The 20,385-nt window shown below is 39.6% G+C and overlaps 1 protein-coding gene across 2 annotated transcripts in view; it reads left to right on the top strand.

Annotated features, from left to right (window-relative positions):
• Positions 1 to 15,273, top strand: part of mybl2b (v-myb avian myeloblastosis viral oncogene homolog-like 2b) — a 60,108-nt gene extending 44,835 nt beyond the window's left edge. The window contains exons 8-15 of one of the 2 annotated variants that reach the window (XM_059978777.1): positions 228 to 467; positions 2,317 to 2,676; positions 5,645 to 5,787; positions 9,143 to 9,245; positions 9,345 to 9,440; positions 10,367 to 10,480; positions 11,608 to 11,748; positions 14,431 to 15,273. In XM_059978777.1, the coding sequence (XP_059834760.1) occupies positions 228 to 467; positions 2,317 to 2,676; positions 5,645 to 5,787; positions 9,143 to 9,245; positions 9,345 to 9,440; positions 10,367 to 10,480; positions 11,608 to 11,748; positions 14,431 to 14,556 (1,323 nt within the window). In that variant the 3' untranslated portion in view covers positions 14,557 to 15,273. The remainder of the gene's footprint in view (positions 1 to 227; positions 468 to 2,316; positions 2,677 to 5,644; positions 5,788 to 9,142; positions 9,246 to 9,344; positions 9,441 to 10,366; positions 10,481 to 11,607; positions 11,749 to 14,430) is intronic. The other variant, XM_059978778.1, reaches the window with a different exon arrangement.
• Positions 15,274 to 20,385: the final 5,112 nt, after the last annotated feature.

Below are 20,385 nucleotides of genomic sequence, written 5' to 3'. Positions count from 1 at the left end.
TATACTCCTGCAGATATATTTTAATGCAGAAAATAAGTTTAAAATATACTTTTCATAATACTTTCAAAGCATTATTTGACTGTAAAATCCTTTAGTATTTGTAGTCGTGGTGCAGTTGCCACAAAAACAGCTGTTGACTTGCAGATGATTTTAAGTTTAGCTAAAAAACAATTTTCTCCCCCACCTGCCCCTTGCCCACCCCACTCTGCCATCCCCATTGATGACAGGAGGACAGTTTAGCCACTTGGCCGGGCAGTCTTCTTACGGATAACTCCTTACAATGTGATCATGGACTATCAGCTACGTCTGAAACACAGCAGGAACAGTCCACTTCAGATCAATCACAGGAGGTTAACCATTCCAAAGAAGAGGATTCTAGTAGTACATTTGTGATTGTGGAATGTGAGGGAATATTTTCAACACAGGAGATCCCTGAATTCTCTGAACCTCTGGAGTTAATCAAATGTGTAAGTGTTTTAGAAGTTGTCTTTCAAGTTGAAAACATTTTTAGTTTTTTAAAATATATTTTTACATGTTTTAAATATAGGGAAGGTCTGATCATTGTCAGAATCATTTTTTGCAGTATCAGTTCCAATGATATTTGCCTTCCATTATTTGTGTGAATTATCTGAAGTCAATTATAATAGGCATATTGTGACAAAAGATGAAAACTTACCTTGTGTGCAAGGATAATCTGCCATCCTGGCCTGAATCACCACCATCTTCAAATTCTCATCTCAGTTGGAAACAGTTTTATAGAAAACAGAGGCAAACATAACTTTCCTACATTATTTTAGCAAGGGGGAATTGGTTGAGTTTTCCCCTTGTTTACCTTTTTTTCCTACCCCATCACTGTCACTGGTACGAATAACTATTTCAGCAGTAGAGGGTAATAGAAGCTTTCATCTTCCAATTTAGCAGCTCAGTCACTGATTGAGGAAGGGAACAGTTCATTCAAACTTTACTTTCATTCTAGCTTACCCCAGAAGTTATCTGAGTAAATATTTAAGTACTGCGGAGCTAGTGGGGTTTGATTTTAACATCTTCTAGCATGCTCAGAAAACGTGGTTAAGGTTGAACCTCATTCTTTCATCCTCTCCATCAGATACGTTTTGGTTGGGGTAGGGGGTAAGTTTATCAAATTTCCTCCTTAAACCTCTGTAACATCTCATGTGTTTTTTGACCAAAAGAAAATAGTTTGCCATTTCTAAGGCTATGCCAGTTGGGTGGATTTTCTTTTAATTATTGCTTTCCATCACCTCTTGGTTGTGATTTACATAAAAACCTAGGAAATAGGAGCAGGAATAGGATCTGGCCTATTGAGCTTGCTTGGTTGTTTGTTAATGGCTAGTCTGCCGTGAACTCAGCTTCCTTTTCCTCATAACCCTTAATTCCCCTGCTATACAAAAATATATATTTAATGAGGTAGTCTCTACTGCTTCCCTGGGCAGAGAATTCCACAGATTTACTACTCTCTGGGAAAATCGGTTTCACCTCATTTGTGTCCTAAACCTATTTCCCTGAATTTGAGGCCAGTAAATCATTCCTCAAGTAAGGAGACCAGAATGTTATGCAGTACTTCAGTTGTGATCTCAGCACTACCTAGTAAACTTGTAGCATAACCTCCGTGCTTATACAGTACATTCAATCCCTGTAGCAATAAAGGCCAAAATTCCATTTGCCTTCTTGATAACCTGTTGCACCCTCAAGCCAACCATTTGCAATTCATGCTTCCAAGTCCCTCTGCAAACCAGCATGCTGTAATCTTCCAGTATTTAAATAATAATCCAATTGAATAGTTTGCCTTCAGAAGTGGATGAACTTGCATTTACCATTATTGTGTTCCATATGTTCCCAAATGATGTCACTGAGTTAAGTGGAGACTTTTCATCTCCCATCCTTCACAATTGCATGTATGTTGGCTTTTCTCCTTGGTCATGCACAATTATGCTTCCAAGTATTTAATAACAGTGGGGTAAAGGGATGATTTTGATAGCATGACTTTGTCACCAGGTTATGGTAGAGTTCAGTTCCTGTGAATTGTTCATAAACCAAACAGCTCACAATTTGAAAAGGTGATTGTGAACCAGGTACCCACACAGCAGCTGACAAACCCTCACACTGGTCTGCCATATGTTTGTGAGCTGTACTGAAGTCAGGCATTCATACACTGGGAGGGCCTTGTATTGGAATCATTCAAATTTGTGTTTATGGTTTTCATAGTGACTCACAATTTTGAACGTAAGCACACTTGAGAGAAAAGAAAACCTCAAAATGCTATTAAAATATTAATTTTGCTTATTTTTCATATTGAAGGAACCAGATGCGTGGTCTGACCTATCTTGCTTCGATTTACCGGAAGATATTGTCAAACAAGAGCCAGTAGAGACCTCGCAGCAGACTTTGACTGAATATCGCATTGATGCAAATACCATCTCAGACCTGAGCAAAAGTGCAAAGAAGGGTGAACTCATCCCCATGATCACCTCACCAGTTGCAGGAAGCTTCAGCACTCCTCCAACAATCCTGCGGCGTAAGAGGAAAACAAAAATTACACTATCACCTGTTACTGAAAGCAATTCTAATAATAGTTTTACAATTATTGAAAGCAGCACCAGCAGTAGCATGACTCCAAAAAGTACCCCAGTGAAGACCTTGCCTTTCTCGCCATCGCAGGTAAAATTGCAGTTGTATAGCTGACAAAGCAATGTAAGAATGGGCTATAACCTGCTGATAGTTATTTGGTGGGTCTGTAGTTGGCTAGCCCCAATACCAGTGTTGTGCTGAAGATGAGGTACAAGAGACTGCAGATGCTGGAATCTGGAGTAAAAAAATAACCTGCTGGAAGGATTGTGGGTCAGACAGCATCTTCCCTCTGCACGCTCAGTCGTAATGAAAGGATTCAACCTGAAACATCAACCTTCCCTTTGCCTTGATGAATGCTGCCTGACCCATTGGCTCTTACAGCATTTTATTTTGTGCTAATGATGCGAATTTGGCTGACCTGGATTGGCCTTTTGGGTTCAATGGTATTCCATAGTCATCTGAGTTAGGCTATATGTACTTTATATTTGGCCCCCTTATGTTTCATACAACTATATTCATCCCATTTGTTAAAGTTCACAAGGTTATTTCAAACTTTATGTCAGATAAATAAGGTATTAAATCATATAATATTGCTTATGTGAATTATTAATAGTTTTCAATGTCTTTAATAGTGGCCATTTGATAGGAGTGAAAAGGGCTTTTGATGCTCAGCCTAAGGTCTAGTCACTAGCCATGGTTCTTGCTTTAAAACTATTGGTGGCATTGCAGGCGCAATAGGTTAGCGCGGCTGCAGGATGAGTAGAGGGGGCAGAGATCACATGACATAGAGTCCAGCATACGATAAATCTTTATTACCTTTGAAGGGATATGCACACAGACTTCCAGCAGGTGTATAAGAAGAATGCAGGTATTGTCAGGGCCCTTTCCTTTGTAGTCAATACAGTCTCTGAATAAAGGTAAAATTAACTTGCATTAATCAACAAATTAATAGGTTTTAAATACCCAAAAAATGGTATTAGGTGTTAAGCTACTTCTGCTGAAGGTTATTGAAACTTAGAAATAGTAATAATTTTGAAATCACAAGGTGCAGTTGTTTAAATAATAACTGTCCTATTTAAACAGTGCACATGCAGAGATTAACTCAAATATGTAGTCTGAAAACTTATCATATTTATACTAGCTGTAATTAGTTCCTCAAATGTGTATGCATATTTTAAGCATATTTGTTGGAAGAAAATTTGAGATGGAACTATAGCCAATCTCCTGAGTACTCAACTGATAACAAGGATTGAGCATAATTGGGTTTTAGTGTGAGTGATCAGTAGAATACTGTCCAGGTGGTTAAACCAATTAGTAAATCTAGAACAAGAGAAAATCTGCAGGTGCTGGAAATGCAAGCAACAAACACAAAATGCTGGAGGGGTATTCAGCAGGCCAGGCAACCTCTATGGAAAAGAGTACAGTCAACTTTTCGGGCTGAGACCCTTCAGCAGGACAGGAGAAAAAAAGATGAGTAAATTTAAAAGGTGCGGGGAGGGTAGAGAGAAACTCAAGGTGATAGGTGAAACTGAGAGGTGGGAAGGATGAAGTATAGAGCTGGGAAGCTGATTGGTGAAAGAGATAGGGCTGGAGAAGGGGGAATCTAATAGGAAAAGACAGAGGCAATGGAAGAACCAGAGGGAGATGATGGGCAGTAAATCTACTGCTGCTTTATGTGGCCTATTGTCTTATTCACTAAAAATATGATGCAGCCACATTCAGATGATAATTATTTTGACGTCTTTATTTCAGCCTTTTCATACCTTTTAAGCAGAATGGTTATTGGTCAGCAGGAAATCTGCCATTATTCCAGCAGCTTGGAGCCAGTACTTATTTTATTTCAGGGAAGACTTTTACCTGCCTCCATTATTGTTATGTGGCACTGAGGTTGAGATCAGAATTTTAATGCTTTCTTCCAGTTTCATTGATATTGCAAACAAGAATGCTCGAGATTTTAAGGAATTTTACTTAGAATTTCCTTTTGGATTTGTATAATCCAGCTCTAACTCTTGTTACTTACTCTTTTCTGTCCTTTGCTTTCCACAGATATATGGAGAAGACCTAATTCCTTTAAGCACTTGATTCTTAATAGTTGCTATCATATTTGTTTCTTTGGCATCTTCAGTTTAAATACAAGCAAGGTGAATACTTAGTCACTGCAGGAAGGTTTTTCGGTTGGGTTTTGGAGAGCAGGTTCAAATTAATTCTGATACTTTCTGTATTTGAAAATATATCAGATTTTGTACATACTTCCTGACAAGTAACAATAGATTCCTTTTAAAGATGGAGCAATGTGAAACCAGCCACTTGCTTCAGAATCTACTGGAAAATATTAAAATACCTATCTTTAAAAAAAAAAGAGCTACAAAAATTATTTTCTCATCTCAGTGTCCAGTTCCCACCTCCCTCCCTAATACCACATACAATTAGACTTGCTGCATTTAGTTATGATTTTTTTGTGGTGTTCTGCTTTGGGCAGATGGGGTTTACCAGCCATGGTTGGCAGTTCATCTAGGAGAAGGAAAACACTGATTTCAAACCTCCACTGCCTTGCAGCTATACCCACTCATGGGCAAGGCTTCGGGATTAAACCCCGAGGGAAGAATCCAGAGCTGGAGACCCTAAGGCAGTACTACATTGAGTTCAATGCTGACTGGCAACTCCTACAATGCTGCTGGTACCAAACTGTATCGGTCTTTGCAGTTCCTTTGGGTTCAACAGATGTACGGAGGGGAGAGCTTGCTCTCCATATTGTACTGCCCAGGCTTGCATATCTAGACACTTAGGACCCAATATCCATGGTCAACTCTGACTAACAGAAGCCTCAGACTCGGGCTTCAGTAGAATTTGCTTTTCACTGATGAGCATTTGGAGGTGCTGATTAGTTTGTCCATGATGTTTAGAGGACAATGAAGTTCTAAACTTTGATTTTACATTCTTAGATCAATTAAGCTTTACTTTGAATAAGTATGCCTTTATTATTATCAGATGTCTTGTGCACATGGGTCAATATTCAGGTATGAGTATAAGGTTGAATAAAACAATATTTATTTTATAGTTTTTGAACTTCTGGACTAAACAAGACAATCTTGATATAGAGAATCCATCTCTTACCTCTACGCCAGTGTGTAGCCAGAAGATAATCGTTACCGCTCCACTTCAACGAGACTACACACCCAAAGTTCAGAAGGAGAACTCTGTGTAAGTAGCAGAGCTGATTGTTAAACTCTTTGTTTATGTTATGATGCAATAGAATAAATTAACCAATTCATTATTTATTCTAAAGTATTTAGCACATGTAACATGCAATCCTGTTGATCTTATTTCATTTTCTCTTACACAAAAGATCAATTGTTGCTGAAACTGGAACTGTTCTGCTTATTCTGTCAACCTTTGAGCATAGCCCTTCTGGAACTGCTGAAAGTTCCTTCTTTTTATGAAAAAATGTTTGCATGCAATTAGTGTTCTTCTGCAGGCAACTAATGGTATATCACAAGACTTCCCTGAATCTTGCGAAAAGCATTATTTAATTTTCTTATGCTCCTGAAAACCTAAGACTTTTTAAGACTATATGACTTCTATTCTCGTCTGCACAAGAAGATTTCAGCTTTTCTTTCTTTTTCCTGTCCTCTACCTTTTAGCTTCTGAACTTCCAAACCAAATTTATTTTTAAGTAAATTGATATCACATCCTGCTCTTGACCAGATGGGATTGTGTTTGTAGTTAATTTCCATTCTGATCTTGCTATTACATGGTCCTTAACTTTTCTATTTTTGCTGTTGGACTTAAAAACTATTCATTGAAAAGATCATGTTGATTTCAATGTACTTTCTCTCTTATTCTGTCTAAGGACAATTTCATGGTTATGTAATTACTCTATCTCATTTTCATCTGTTCTGACCTTCTCAGAATTTCTTTTTCTTCTGTCTTGGTTACCTTCACCATAACTGATAGGATGAATTGAATTGACTTTATTTCTTACATCCTTCACATACATGAGGAGTAAAAATCTTTACATTACATCTCCATCTAAATGTGCAGTCATAGTTATTTATAATAAATAGGACAGTCAAAGTAACATAGAAATACACTCAAATCAGCATGAGTTAATAAGTCTGATGGTCTGGTGGAAAAAACTGTCCTGGAGCCTTTTAGTCCTGGTTTTTATGCTGTGGTACCGTTTCCCAGATGGTAGCAGCTGGACTAGATTTTAGTTGAGGTGACTTGGGTCCCCAATGATCCTGCTGGCCCATTTAACACTTGCCGTTGTAAATGTCCTGAATCATGGGAAGTTCACAACTACAGATGCACTGGGCTGTCCACACCACTCTCTGCAGAATCCTGCGTTTAAGGGAGGTACAATTCTCATACCAGGCAGTGATGCAGCCAGTCAGGATGCTCTCAATTGTGCCCCGTAAAAAGTTCTTAGGATTTAGGGGCCCATACCAAACTTCCTCAACAGTCTGAGGTGAAAGAGTCGCTGTTTTGTCTTTTTCACCACACAGCTGATGTGTGCAGACCACATGACGTCCTTGGTGATGTGGATGCTGAGTGACTTAAAGCTCTTTACCCCCTCAACCCCAGATACATTGATGTCAATAGGGGCTAGCCCGTCTCCATTCCTCCTATAATCCACAACCAGCTCCTTTGTTTTTGCGACATTGTGGGAGAGGTTGCTTTCTTGACACCACTGTGTCAGAGAGATGACTTCTTCCCTGCAGGCCACCTTGTTGTTTGAAATAAGGCTAATCAGTGTAGTGTCATTGGCAAATTTAATTAGCAGATTAAAGCTGTAGGTGGTAACACAGTTATGGGTATACAGGGAGTAAAGGAAGGGACTTGGTACTGAGGAGCTCCTGTGTTGAGAGTCAGAGGGGTGGAGGTGAGGGATCCCACTCTTACCACCTGCTGGTGATCTGATAGGATGTCCAGGATCCAGCTGCACAAGGCAGAGTCAAGGCCGAGGCCTTTGGGTTTCTTGTTGAGCCTGGATGGAATTATGGTGTTGAAAGCTGAACTGTAGTCCAAGAACAGCATTCTCACATAAGCATCCTCCTTCTGTTTACCATGATAATTCCTTTTCCTGAACCTCTGCTCTCATTCCTCTAAGATACTGTTCCCCTTTTCTTCACTTTCACCTTGACAGCCTTCACTTTAAGCAATTTCCAAAACCTTGAACATGATGCTACACACAGATTTCAGTGGTGGCTTATGGTTTTCCAAGAGGTCAATCCAGGTAACGATTGTGATAAAACTAAATAAACCAAGTCATAATCTTTGGCTTTGTATCTCCCTACTCCCTAAACAAAATAACACTGCAGATTTGTTCATGAGGCTCATCTCTGTATCATGTCCACACTTTGGTTACCCTGTGTCATAAGTAAACCATTTTAGTTTGTTGGTTTTTATGATGATGGTGGCTGGTTCTTCACTTGTGAAAATCAGGAGGGAAGAAGAGTCCACAGGAGTGACAACATGATCATTGGTGACTGTAGGGGTCAACTCTGGATCTGCAGACTCTGGAGCAGTAAGGACATGGGAACAGCTGGGATGTGGGCGCTTGGATCTTAGAATCCTTGCAGTGTCTCCTCTTCAACAGTCGCTCTTCTAGATCCTTCAAAATTCTTGGCTGCTCCATGGATCAGCATTCTCTAGTGGTTTCTTTCACAATTATACCATATAACAAACAACAATCTTAAAAGGTTCCAATAAAGAATTGGTTTGCATTTAGTGTTTTTTTAACCTGCTTCAGAAATCAGATGATATGTAAGCAAGGTGTTGACTGGTATTTAGTTCACAAGTTGAATGGTTTTCACTTGTGAATTAAAAGTTCTTAAAACCTACTTGTGCAGATCCTCTGGAAGTTAAAAATTGATGTTTGGTTCTTTGCCCCATTCGCAAATTTTAGAAAACAGAAAACCTACAATGCATTACAGGCCTTTCGGCCCATAATGTTGCACCGACCATGTAACCTACTCTAGAAGCTGCCTAGAATTTCCATATCGCGTAGCTCTCTATTTTTCTAAGAAAAAGTTTCGTGCACTTTGTTGGAAATGCTGTATTTCTCATGAAATATTAAAATTTTGAAGAGTAACATGGTAAATTTTAAACAAAGTGCTGGTGGAACGCAGCAGGCCAGGCAACATCTATAGAAAGAAGTGCAGTCGATGTTTCGGGCTGAGACCCTTCGTCAGGACTATATGAAAGAAGAGATAGTAATCCCTGATAGTCCTGCTGAAGGGTCTCAGCCTGAAACGTCGACTGTACTTCCTCCTGTAGATGTTGCCTGGTCTGCTGTGTTCCACCAGCATTTTGTATGTGTCGCTTGAATTTCCAGTATCTGCAGATTTCCTCATGTTTGCGTTGGTAAATTTTAAAGCTATGTTTATAGGTTTTTCTCCAGCTTCTCTTAAAACAAATGCTTTACCTGTTTAATTTTGTTAACTTCAATAGGAAGAAATACTGGGTTATTATACATTTCCAATGTGCTCCAACCGTATGTTCTAGTAGATGAGGGAATATGAAAAATGCTATGTATTATTTCTGAATTTTATAGATTTCGAACACCCAGAAGTCACAGATCTCTTTTGGACAGTACACCAAGGACACCCACACCATTCAAAAATGGACTGGACAAATGTGGAGTTGCAAAGCCTCAAGTATGTATTCTTTTAGGCAAAATTATGCCTCTCCCTGTCTATGTATTTATGACTTGTGTTTTAATTGTTTATCCATCTCTTTTCCTGATTTCAATTTAGCATCCGGTGCCTCAGTTTGAAGAAGATCTAAAAGAGAGTTTGAAGAGCATTTTGCAGGAAGATGAAACCCATTTAGTTAAAAGAAAGGAGCATGGGGTTAGTACTTGCATTTAGTCATCGAGTATTGCTTGCACCATTTTGTTTTTGATTTTAATTGTGTTCATCAATCCACATTTTAATTTAAATCTTTAATTATATGTTAACATCTAGTTGTTATACATCTGTTTTGTATTGTCCATTACGTCTAGATTAGCTTGTATCAAGAGCTTAATATAATATACTGTTCAATATAACAGTAACTCCCTGTTGATAAATTACATTAATATCAGATCACCCTGCTTTATGCTGAAGAATGACTTGTTAAGAAAACTCCTTTATTCTGCTACAAAGCTGTCAAATGGGTAAATAAATTGAATGAACAGAATGCCCTATTTTATAAACTTTATGGCTTCTGCACACCTGCTGTGAGGCATCAAAATGTATTTATTTTAAACTTAACCAATCTTCTGAAGGTTATTATGATCAGCGGAGTTAGAAAGCATTGAAACAGGTCCTCCTGTCCAATGTATGTTTCTAATTTATTGATGCTGACCAAGGTGTCTACCTGAGCTTGTCCCATTTGGCCCATATACCTCAAAACTTTCCTGTGCAAGAACTTGTCCATGATTTATCAGTAGAAGATACAAGCAATGGCATTGAAGAATCATCGTGCAGGATGTATGAAGCCAATCTATGGGTTTTCTCTGAAAGTCTCACCAAAGCGTTGCCTCAGTGGGTTAACCTTTAAATAGAACATGGAATACTGGAAATATCCAGCAGGTCAGGCAGCATGTGTGGAAAGAGACACAAAATAAGGTTACAGGGCTTTTATCTTGTAACACAATATATAAATAGCTTATTAAGTAGACCATTTTGGGTAACAGATCCTCAATTTAATATGTATAATATTGTGTAATTGGTTTAAAGTTCTGCAGTTAAACCTGTTTGTGAAACCTCACTGGAGCTCACTTTTCATTGTATAGCTACACAGGCCGCTTATGAAGAAAGTACGAAAGTCACTTGCTTTGGACATTTTGGAAAAGGATGGGTGCGGTGCAAGTCAGGCTACATCAAATACTATCAACATGAACACACAGGTAAATTACGCTTGTAGGGTGGAAAAGATGTGAGTTCAGCAGTAACTATTAACTTAAATTTGTGACATTTTGACTGCTAGAATTATCTGTTTGAAGCAATCAGACAGAATCAGTGTTCTTTCTCCAATAACTGAGATTGTTTGGCATTGTAGTGGTTAGTGCATTGCTTTACAGTGCTAGCTGTAAGGACAGGGTTCAATTCCCACAACTGTCTGTAAGGAGTATATTCTCCCTTGACCACCTGGGTTTCCCCTGAGTGCTGCAGTTTCCTCCCACATTCTATGGTTGGGTTAGTGTTCTGTGTACATTAGAAGAGTGGCAACACTTGAGGGCTGTCCAGCACGATCCTCACTGATTTGATTTGACACAACAAAAAAACAATGCATTTTACTGTATGCTTTGATGCACATGAGGCAAATAAATAAATAAAGCTGAAGTAATTTTGTTTTGTTCGCTGTTTAGCTCTCTTCTAAACAGTTGCATAGAAGTTTGCTCTTAAGATTTGATATTTGGCCAGTTGCCAATCAACAGATTAATTAATCAGATCACTAATCTGTGACTTAGTACTTTATTGGAAAAATGGATGGATGGTTATTCCTTTCTTAGGTAGGTTGGAGAAACAGTGAAATGAAGATCTTCAACTAAGTGCCTGTATTCATCATGGAACTTCTTGCATGCTTTTCTCTACATATTATTCTTGGCCCAGTCAGCAGTCTTAAGCAAGTCCTGATTTAGTTTCTCCCCAGTGATAATGTATGAAGCACAGGTTTCACCTTCATGCGGCAAGTACCAGGAATAAGGGAGAGCTTTTCTGAAGGTACTGGCTGGGGACCAGTCTCTTGAAAGACCAAGTAATCAGGGATATAGATAATCCTTGCATCTCTCGACCTCAATAATTTGCCAAGATGGATTTGGCACAAAGTTGGTCATGATTTTATTGAATGGTGGAGTAGGCTTGAAAATTCAAATTGTGCCATCCTTTTATTTGCAATCTTTGTATGCTTGGTGCTTAATCATTTGTGTTAGAGTAATTTCTGGGGCTCAGTTGAATTTTGGTAGCTAAATTGAAGTTTTCAAATTGAAAACATTTTCCAGCACCAGGTTTATGATGCACTTGTCTCTCATAGAAGCAAACAGAAGACTCCTTATCAAGATCTTTAAACAACTCTTCAAGTAAAAAGGATGATACTCTGGATAGAGGTTTTATTATACCCAATAAGGAGGCTAGTTTTTCTTTGAAACAATATAACCTAGAAACTCCAAAATGGGTAAGTAATTTTATTAATTGGAAGTCTCCTTTTAGTTGCATTATTATTATAAAGTATGATGTGTGTAATTTAACATGGTCCTTTTCACTTACTGTTAATTTTTCCCCATGGGTTTTAATCCCCATAAGCACTTTTGGTTTTTCTTTTACACGAGATTCTGCAGATGCTGGAAATCCAGGATAATACACATAAAATTTGGAAGAACTCAGCAGATCAGGCAACATCTATGAAAATTAATAAACAGTTGATATTTCAGTCCGAGACCTTCATCACTGGGTCCAATCCCTGATAACTACATGTGGAGGAAGTGTGCTGGACTTCAGCTCCTGATTGACAGGGTCAAGGAACTGGAGCTGGAGTTGGATGCACACAGAACCATCCAGGAGGCTGAAGACTTCATAGATGAGACTTTTACTGAGGTGGTCACACCCAGAATGCAGGCTTCAGATAATAATAGATGACCAGAAATAGGGCGAGTAAGCAGTCATTGTGGTTATTCCCTACAGCAACAAATATACCCCTTTGGATACCGGTTGGGTGGGGGAGGAGTGGGTTGACGTATCAGGATATAGCAACAGCAGCCAGGCCGGTGGCATTGCGGGCAGCTCTGAGGCTTAGCAGGAAAAGGCAACGTTAGAGCAATAGTGTTAGGAGGCTCAATAGTTAGGGGGACAGACAGCAGATTCTGTGGCCACAAAAGAGAAGCTAAGATGGTGTGTTACCTCTCAGATGTTAGGGTCCAGGATGTCTCAGAGCAGCTGCAGAAGATTCTCAAGAGGGAGGGTAAGCAGCCAGATGTTGTGGTGCATGTTGGCACCAATGACATAGGTAGAAAGGGAGAAGTCCTGTGCAGTGGGTATAGGGAGTCATCGAGGAGACTGAGGAGCATGACCTCCAAGATGGTAATCACTTGATTATTCTGGTTTATGCTGCTTACTCTGGAATTCTTTGAAGAAATAGCAGGCAGAATAGACAAAGAAGAATCAGTGGATGTTGTTTATTTGAATTTTCAAAATTTTACAAGTTGCTGCATATGAAGCTGCTTAACAAGATGAGAACCCATGGTATTGCTGGAAAGATACTAGCCTGGATAAAAGATTGGCTAACTGGCAGGTGGCAAAGAGTCGGAATAAATAGGGCTTATTGCAGTTGGTTGCTGGTGACTAGTGGTGTTCTGCAGGGGTTGGTATTGAGACTGCTTTTCACATTAAATTTCAACAATTTGGATGACCGAATTAATGGATTTGTGGCCAAGTTCGCAAACAATACAAAGAGAAGTGGAGGGGCAGATAGTGTTGATGAAGCAGGGAGTCCTTTTGCAGGATTCCCTAAAGGTTAACCTGCAAGTTGAGTCAATGGTAAGGAAGAGTTTGTATTCATTTCGAGAGGACTAAAGACCACATTTGGAAAATGATTATGAGAATGAAAGAGTTAATGTATGAGGAGTGTTTGATGTCCCTGGGCCTGTACTCGCTGGAGTTTAGAAGAATGAGGGGGAGTGTCTCATTAAAGCCCATCGAACATTGAAAGGCCTAGATAGAGTGAATGTGGAAGGTTGTTTCCTGCTGTGTGTGAGTCTAGGACCAGAGGGCCTAGAATTGAGAGGTATGTCCATTTAGAACAGGAATGTCCTTTTGGAACAGAGATGAGGAGGAATTTTTTTTTAACCAGAGGGAGGTGAACCTGTGGAATTCATTGCCATGGGCGGTTATGTAGGTCAAGTCATTGAGTATAATTAAAGCATAGTTTGATAGGTTCTTATAATTCGGGGTGTCAAAGGTTACTGTGAGAAGGCTGGCGAATGGGGCTGAGAGGAATAATAAATCAGCCATGATGAAATGGTGAAGCAGGCTCAATGGGCAGACTGGCCTAGTTTTTACTTCTATATCTTATGGTCTAAATTTGGTGTTTAGTCAGTGAACGAAGGCATTCTCTTTCAAATTGATTCATGATATTAGGAACATCATTAAATAATGCTTTCTGTTTTTTTTCTTAACTAGCTCCATGTCCTGGGCCCATGTTGCTGTTCCTTCACAAACGAGGAAATCTGCAGATGCTGTTTCTTCTAAATATTTCTTTCTGTCACAAGGAATTCTGTCCTGAGATTATAACAATCAAGATTAAGCAAATTTGCAATTTTGTGCATGTACCCAAGATATAAATTATTGACCATTTCCAAATATTGTGGTCAACCTATTCAGACAGACAGACATAATTTATTGATCCCAAGGGAAAATTGTTTTGTTTCCCGAGGGGAAACACCAGAGTTAGAACGTAGAACACTGTAGCACAGAACAGACCCTTTATCCCATGATGTAATACTGGCCTTTAAACTTACTCAATAATCAATCTTAACCCTTTCCTCCTACATAGCCTCCATTTTTCTAACAGCCAGTTGCCTATCTAATAATTTCTTAAATGCCTCTAAGTATCTGCCTCCATCACTAGCCCTTGCAGGGTGTTCCACACCCTCACCATTTGTGAATTTAACTCTGACAACCCCCCATTCATCTTAAACTGATGTCTCCTTGTATTAGCAATTTCTGCCCTGGGAAAAATGTCTCTAGTTAATAGACCATAGACCACAATTCATTGTTCAATATTGGCTAATTTTTAGTAAGAGGATCTTTAACAAAAAGTTATTTGTGATCTCTAATCTGTTTGCCCTGTTAATGTTTGCAGATGAGTAGTACTTGGGAAGCAGTAGTCTGTGGAAGAACAAAGGATCAGCTAATAATGACTGAGAAAGCCAGGAAGTATTTAAATGCCTTCAAATCTACACACACCTCCAGGACTTTGATTTTATAATGCTATACGGGATACGCTAATGGACTATCTATTCTAGTCAAAAGGATTATCTGGTGGAATGCTTGCAAGCAAAATGTTTTAAGTGCATCCATAAAACGTGAAGTTCCAGCATCAGTTTATGTCCTTACTGTAAAGGAAGAGATTATTCCAATGACTGATTTTGTAAAACAACTATTTCATATTAGTATTTCACAAGTTCCAGAGCATAAGAGTATTATTTGTGATTGTACTGTATTTTGTTTCCAACAGGAGAATCTTGCATTAACACATTAACTTCAGATTCTCCTGTTCACCAGAAAGTACCAATACTGAACAATCGCTGGGCAAGATAATTTGTACATTGTGTTGTGACTGTGATGTGTTCTTTAATGGTGATATCATGCACCTGTGTTTCTAAGGTGCATTGTTTTGACTGCTTAGAAGGTTTTATCACTAAGCAGAGACACAAAACTGCTGAACATCTTGCCAATAGTAATGTGAATTGAGAAATTACCCCTTAGTAAAATTTCTCATTTTAGAACTCTTTGCCAAGAGATGTGCATTTCTTTTCAATAGCTAATTTTTTTCCCAGTACACATGTTAAAGCATATTAGTTCTTTGCTCATTAGCTGGCAGCTGAGTTCAAAGTATTTTCCAAAATTGACAATTTGCAAAGTATAGCTTTTTTTTATCCCTGACTTGTTAAAAGTAATGATTTTCAAATTACAAAGGTGTAGATATTTGTGAACTTAAATTTGTTGTTTTTTAAATGTTAATAAAATAGTTCTGTAAAAAAAAAATTCTGAAGGGTTCTGTTCCCAAAACTGTTCCAGAATTAACTTTGTGTATAGTGTAGTATTAATACAGAGTAGTGGGCATTAAATCTGTTCAGTATCCATGCAGGCTTTTCCCCACATTAAATTACATCATGAATATACCAACATCCAAATAGAATTTAAGAGTCCACCTGTTTTAATTTTTTTTTGTAGTAGGCATGCAGCACCTTTTATTGTATTAAAATATCTTGTGCTGTGCTCTTCAGCTCATCTGTGATGGTGTTTGTGTTACGTTTGGGGAACTATTTTCCATTCTGCTTCCTGAGTTTTTTAGCCACACTGCCCAGAGTCTTACCATTAATACTATATTCTGCCATCATATTTGACCTAGCAAAATGAACCACCTCACACTTATCTGGGTTGAAGTCCATCTGCCACTTCTGAGCCCAGTTTTGTATCCTATTGATGTCCTGCTGTAACCTCTGACAGTCCTCCAGACTATCCACAACACCCCCAACCTTTGTGTCATCAGCAAGTTTACTAACCCATCCCTCCACTTCGGCAACCAAGTCATTTATAAAAATCACAAAGAGAAGGGGTCCCAGAACAGATCCCTGAGGCACACCACTGGTCACTGACTTCCATGCAAAATATGACTCATCTACAGCCACTCTTCCTTGTGTGTGCAAGCCAATTCTGGATCCATAGGTCAGGCAACATCTATGGAGGGAAATAGAAAAGTTGCTGATTTGGACCAAGACTTTATCAGGAGTGAACTCCCCCAGCATTTTTTGTATGTGTTGCTCAAGATTTACAGCATTTGCAGAACCCTTTGTGTTTAGGGTTGTTAAAGTATAGGGCCACTCTAGGACAAAGGAGGGAATTTTTGAGTGGAGCAAGAAGAAATGGTTGAGATACTAAATCATTACTTTGCATTGGTTTTCAGTGATGGGGTGGGGGCTTTGTCTGAGGGAGGTCATGTCTCACAACTTGATTGAACATTTTGAGAAGTTGGTAAGGGTAGAACAGTGGATGTTGTTTACATGGATTTCAGTAAAACTTATGTCACGGTCCCTCATTTCCGACTGAAGATTAAGGCATATCGGATCCCTAGAGACTTAGAGGATAGTGGTGGAGGGGTACTATTCTGACTGGAGGTCTATAACTTGTGCTATTTCACAGGGATCAATGCTGACACTTAAATTTTATCTTGGATGAAAATGTAGATGGGCTGATTTAAGTTTGAGATGAAAATTGGTGAAGCTGTGGATAGTGATAAAGTGAGCAAAGGATATAGCAGAATGTAGATAAGTTGGAAATAACAAATGGAGTTTAGTCCAGGTTAGTGTGAGGTGCTGCATTTTGGGAGATGAAATGTAAGTGGCAGAATTCATGGGATCAGTGATGTACTTAGGGATTTCGAGGTGCAAGGCCATTGCTGCTTGGATGTTACACCAAAAGTAGATAGGATGGTAAAGAAGGCATACAGTATACTTGCCTGAATTAGTCACAGTGCTAAATGTTAGGAAATCAGGTTGCAGCTATGTAAAATTTTGGATAGGCCGTGTTTGGAATATTGTACAGTTCTGGCCGCTGTATTGCAGAAAAGGCATGGAGACTGAGAGTGCAGAGGAGGTTCACCAGGATGTTGCCTGAATTAGCTATAAGGAGAAGTTGGATACACTTGAGTTTTCTGTGAAATGTTGGAGGGAGAGGTTTATGTAATAGATGGCCTAGTTGGGGCAGATTAACATTTCCACCATGAGGAAAAAGACTAGAAGACAAGATTTAAGTGAAAAGAGAAGGGGAAAGTTTAAAGTAGATTTGTGAGGAGGCAAGTTTACTTGCATTGAGTGGTAAGTGCCTGCCTAAATCTTGCTCCCATATGTTTTTACCATCTCAAGGGGACCAGGGAAGATAGTAGAAATACATCAGAGCAACATTTAAGAACCACTTAGGCAGACACACGAACAGGCAGGGAGTGGAGGGATATGGGTCATATGCAGGCAAATTCAATTGGCATCATTGGCACAGACAGCTTGAGTCTGTTCCTGTGCTGTATTGTATGGTACAGTGAGCGCTTGAATAAATTATGACCTGTCAGAAACTGCAAACCCTGCAGTATTATGCCTTTGCCACAATTTTGTGCCCTGGACCTCCACTCATTCTGTTGTAGGCTAACTTTCCTCTTGGTAACTTCACACCTATTAGTTCGTTTGGTCCAAAAAGGTACCATGATTGGCCTGCACGCGCTGACATCTTCATGCTGTGACCTTGCTGGCACACCTGTGGATGCATTGATTTGGTCTGTGATGATCAGTGGATGGGGAAAAAGGGTGATAGAAACAGAAAATAGGTCCAGGAGTAGGCCATTTGGTCCTTCGAGCCTGCACCGCCATTCAGTATGATCATGGCTGATCATCCAAGTCAGAATCCTGTACCTGCTTTCTCTCTATACCCCTGATCCCTTTAGCCACAAGGGCCATATCTAACTTTCTCTTAAATATAGCCAATGAACCGGCCTCAACTGTTTCCTGTGGCAGAGAATTCCACAGATTCACCACTCTGTGTGAAGAAGTTTTTCCTCATCTCGGTCCTAAAAAGCTTCCCCTTTAACCTTAAACTGTGACCCTTTGTTCTGGACTTCTCCAACATCGGAAACAATCTTCCTGCATATAGCCTGTCCAATGCCTTTAGAATTTTATACGTTTCAATAAGTTCCCCCTCAGTCTTCTAAATTACAGTGAGTATAAGCCTAGTTGATCCAGTCTTTCTTCATATGAAAGTCCTGCCATCCCAGGAATCAATCTGGTGAACCTTCTCTGTACTCCCTCTATGGCAAGAATGTCTTTCCTCAGATTAGGGGACCAAAACTGCACACAATATTCTAGATGCGGTCTCATCAAGGCCTTGTACAACTGCAGTAGAACCTCCCTGCTCCTGTACTCAAATCCTTTTGCTATGAATGCCAGCATACCATTTGCCTTTTTCACCGCCTGCTGTACCTGCATGCCCACCTTCAATGACTGGTGTACAATGACACCCAGGTCTCGTTGCAATTCCCCTTTTCCTAATCGGCCACTGTTCAGATAATAATCTGTTTTCCTGTTCTTGCAACCAAAGTGGATAACCTCACATTTATCCACATTAAATTGCATCTGCCATGAATATGCCCACTCACCTAACCTATCCAAGTCACCCTGCATCCTCCTCACAGCTAACACCACCGCCCAGTTTCGTGTCATCTGCAAACTTGGAGATGCTGCATTTAATTCCCTCGTCTAAATCATTAATATAGTAAACAACTGGGGTCCCAGCACTGAGCCTTGCGGTACCCCACTAGTCACTGCCTGCCATTCTGAAAAGGTCCTGTTTACTCCCACTCTTTGCTTCCTGTCTGCCAACCAATGCTCTATCCACATAAATACCATGCTCCCAATACCATGTGCTTTAAGTTTGCACACTAATCTCCTGTGTGGGACCTTGTCAAAAGCCTTTTGAAAATCTAAATATACCACATCCACTGGCTCTCCCCATCTACTCTACTAGTTACATCTTCAAAAAATTCTATAAGATTCGTCAAACATGATTTTCCTTTCACAAATCCATGCTGACTTTGTCCGATGATTTCACCTCTTTCCAAATGTGCTGTTATTACATCTTTGATAACCAACTCTAGCATTTTCCCCACCACCGATGTCAGACTAACCGGTCTATAATTCCCCGGTTTCTCTCTCCCTCCTTTTTTAAAAAGTGAGGTTACATTAGCCACCCTCCAATCCTCAGGAACTAATCTAGAATCTAAGGAGTTTTGAAAAATTATCACTAATGCATCCACTATTTCTTGGGCTACTTCCTTAAGCACTCTGGGATGCAGAGCATCTAGCCCTGGGGATTTATCTGCCTTTAATCCCTTCAATTTACCTAACACCACTTCCCTACTAACATGTATTTCCCTCAACTCCTCCATCTCACTAGACCCTCGGTCCCTTTCTATTTCCGAAAGATTATGTCCTCCTTAGTGAAGACAGAACTGAAGTAGTTATTCAATTGGTCTGCCATGTCTTTGTTCCCTATGATCAATTCAACTGTTTCTGACTGTAAAGGACCTACATTTGTCTTGACCAATCTTTTTCTTTTCACGTATCTATAAAAGCTTTTACAGTCAGTTTTTATGTTCCCTGCCAGCTTTCTCTCATAATCTTTTTTCCCTTTCCTAATTAAGCCCTTTGTCCTCCTCTGCTGGTCTCTGAATTTCTCCCAGTCCTCAGGTGTGCTGCTTTTTTTTTGCTAATTTATATGTTTCTTCTTTGGACTTGATACTTGATACTAACTTGCCTGCACAGGGCTCCTGTACAGCTAGAGACGGACCTTCAGACTGGGCCTGGATTGGGTTGGGTGTTTGAGCTGCAGGGGTGAAGAGCCTGCTATTCCTGTTCTGAGTGACAGTCACAAACAATAGAGCGGGCAGCAGCTGGTCCTCAACAGGATTCGCATAATAGCAGAGTATAACTTCGATCAAACTGATTTTTTAAAAAAGTTTTCTCCTTTGAGAACAAATTTAGTGACTTTTGCAAAGTGCTGCTAAAAGTGAATTACTTGGCTGCAATTACTTTGGAATTCATCCTGCACTGTGACTAGACAGACAGACAGACATACATTATTGATCCTGAGGGAAATTGGGTTTTGTTACAGTCACACCAACGAAATAGTGTAGAAATATAGCAATATAAAACCATAAATAATTAAGTAATAATAAGTAAATTATGCCAAGTCCAGGACCAGCCTATTGGCTCAGGGTGTCTGACACTCTGAGGAAGGAGTTGTAAAGTTTGATGGCCACAGGCAGGAATGACTTCCTATGACGCTCAGTGTTGCATCTCGGTGGAATGAGTCTCTAGCTGAATGTACTCCTGTGCCTAACTAGTGCAGTGGTCACACAACTGACGACTGACATGGTTAGATTTAGTTCCAAGGTACCCAGCTTTGGACTCTAGGACCAGACAGAAACCTGTCAAATCACAAGCAAGAGAATATCTGCAGATGCTGGAAATCCGAGCAACAGACACAAAAT

The sequence above is a fragment of the Hypanus sabinus genome, chromosome 9 (genome assembly GCF_030144855.1).
Source record: "Hypanus sabinus isolate sHypSab1 chromosome 9, sHypSab1.hap1, whole genome shotgun sequence".
Taxonomy (NCBI): Eukaryota; Metazoa; Chordata; class Chondrichthyes; order Myliobatiformes; family Dasyatidae; genus Hypanus; species Hypanus sabinus.
This window is presented reverse-complemented; position numbering and strand designations above follow the sequence as displayed.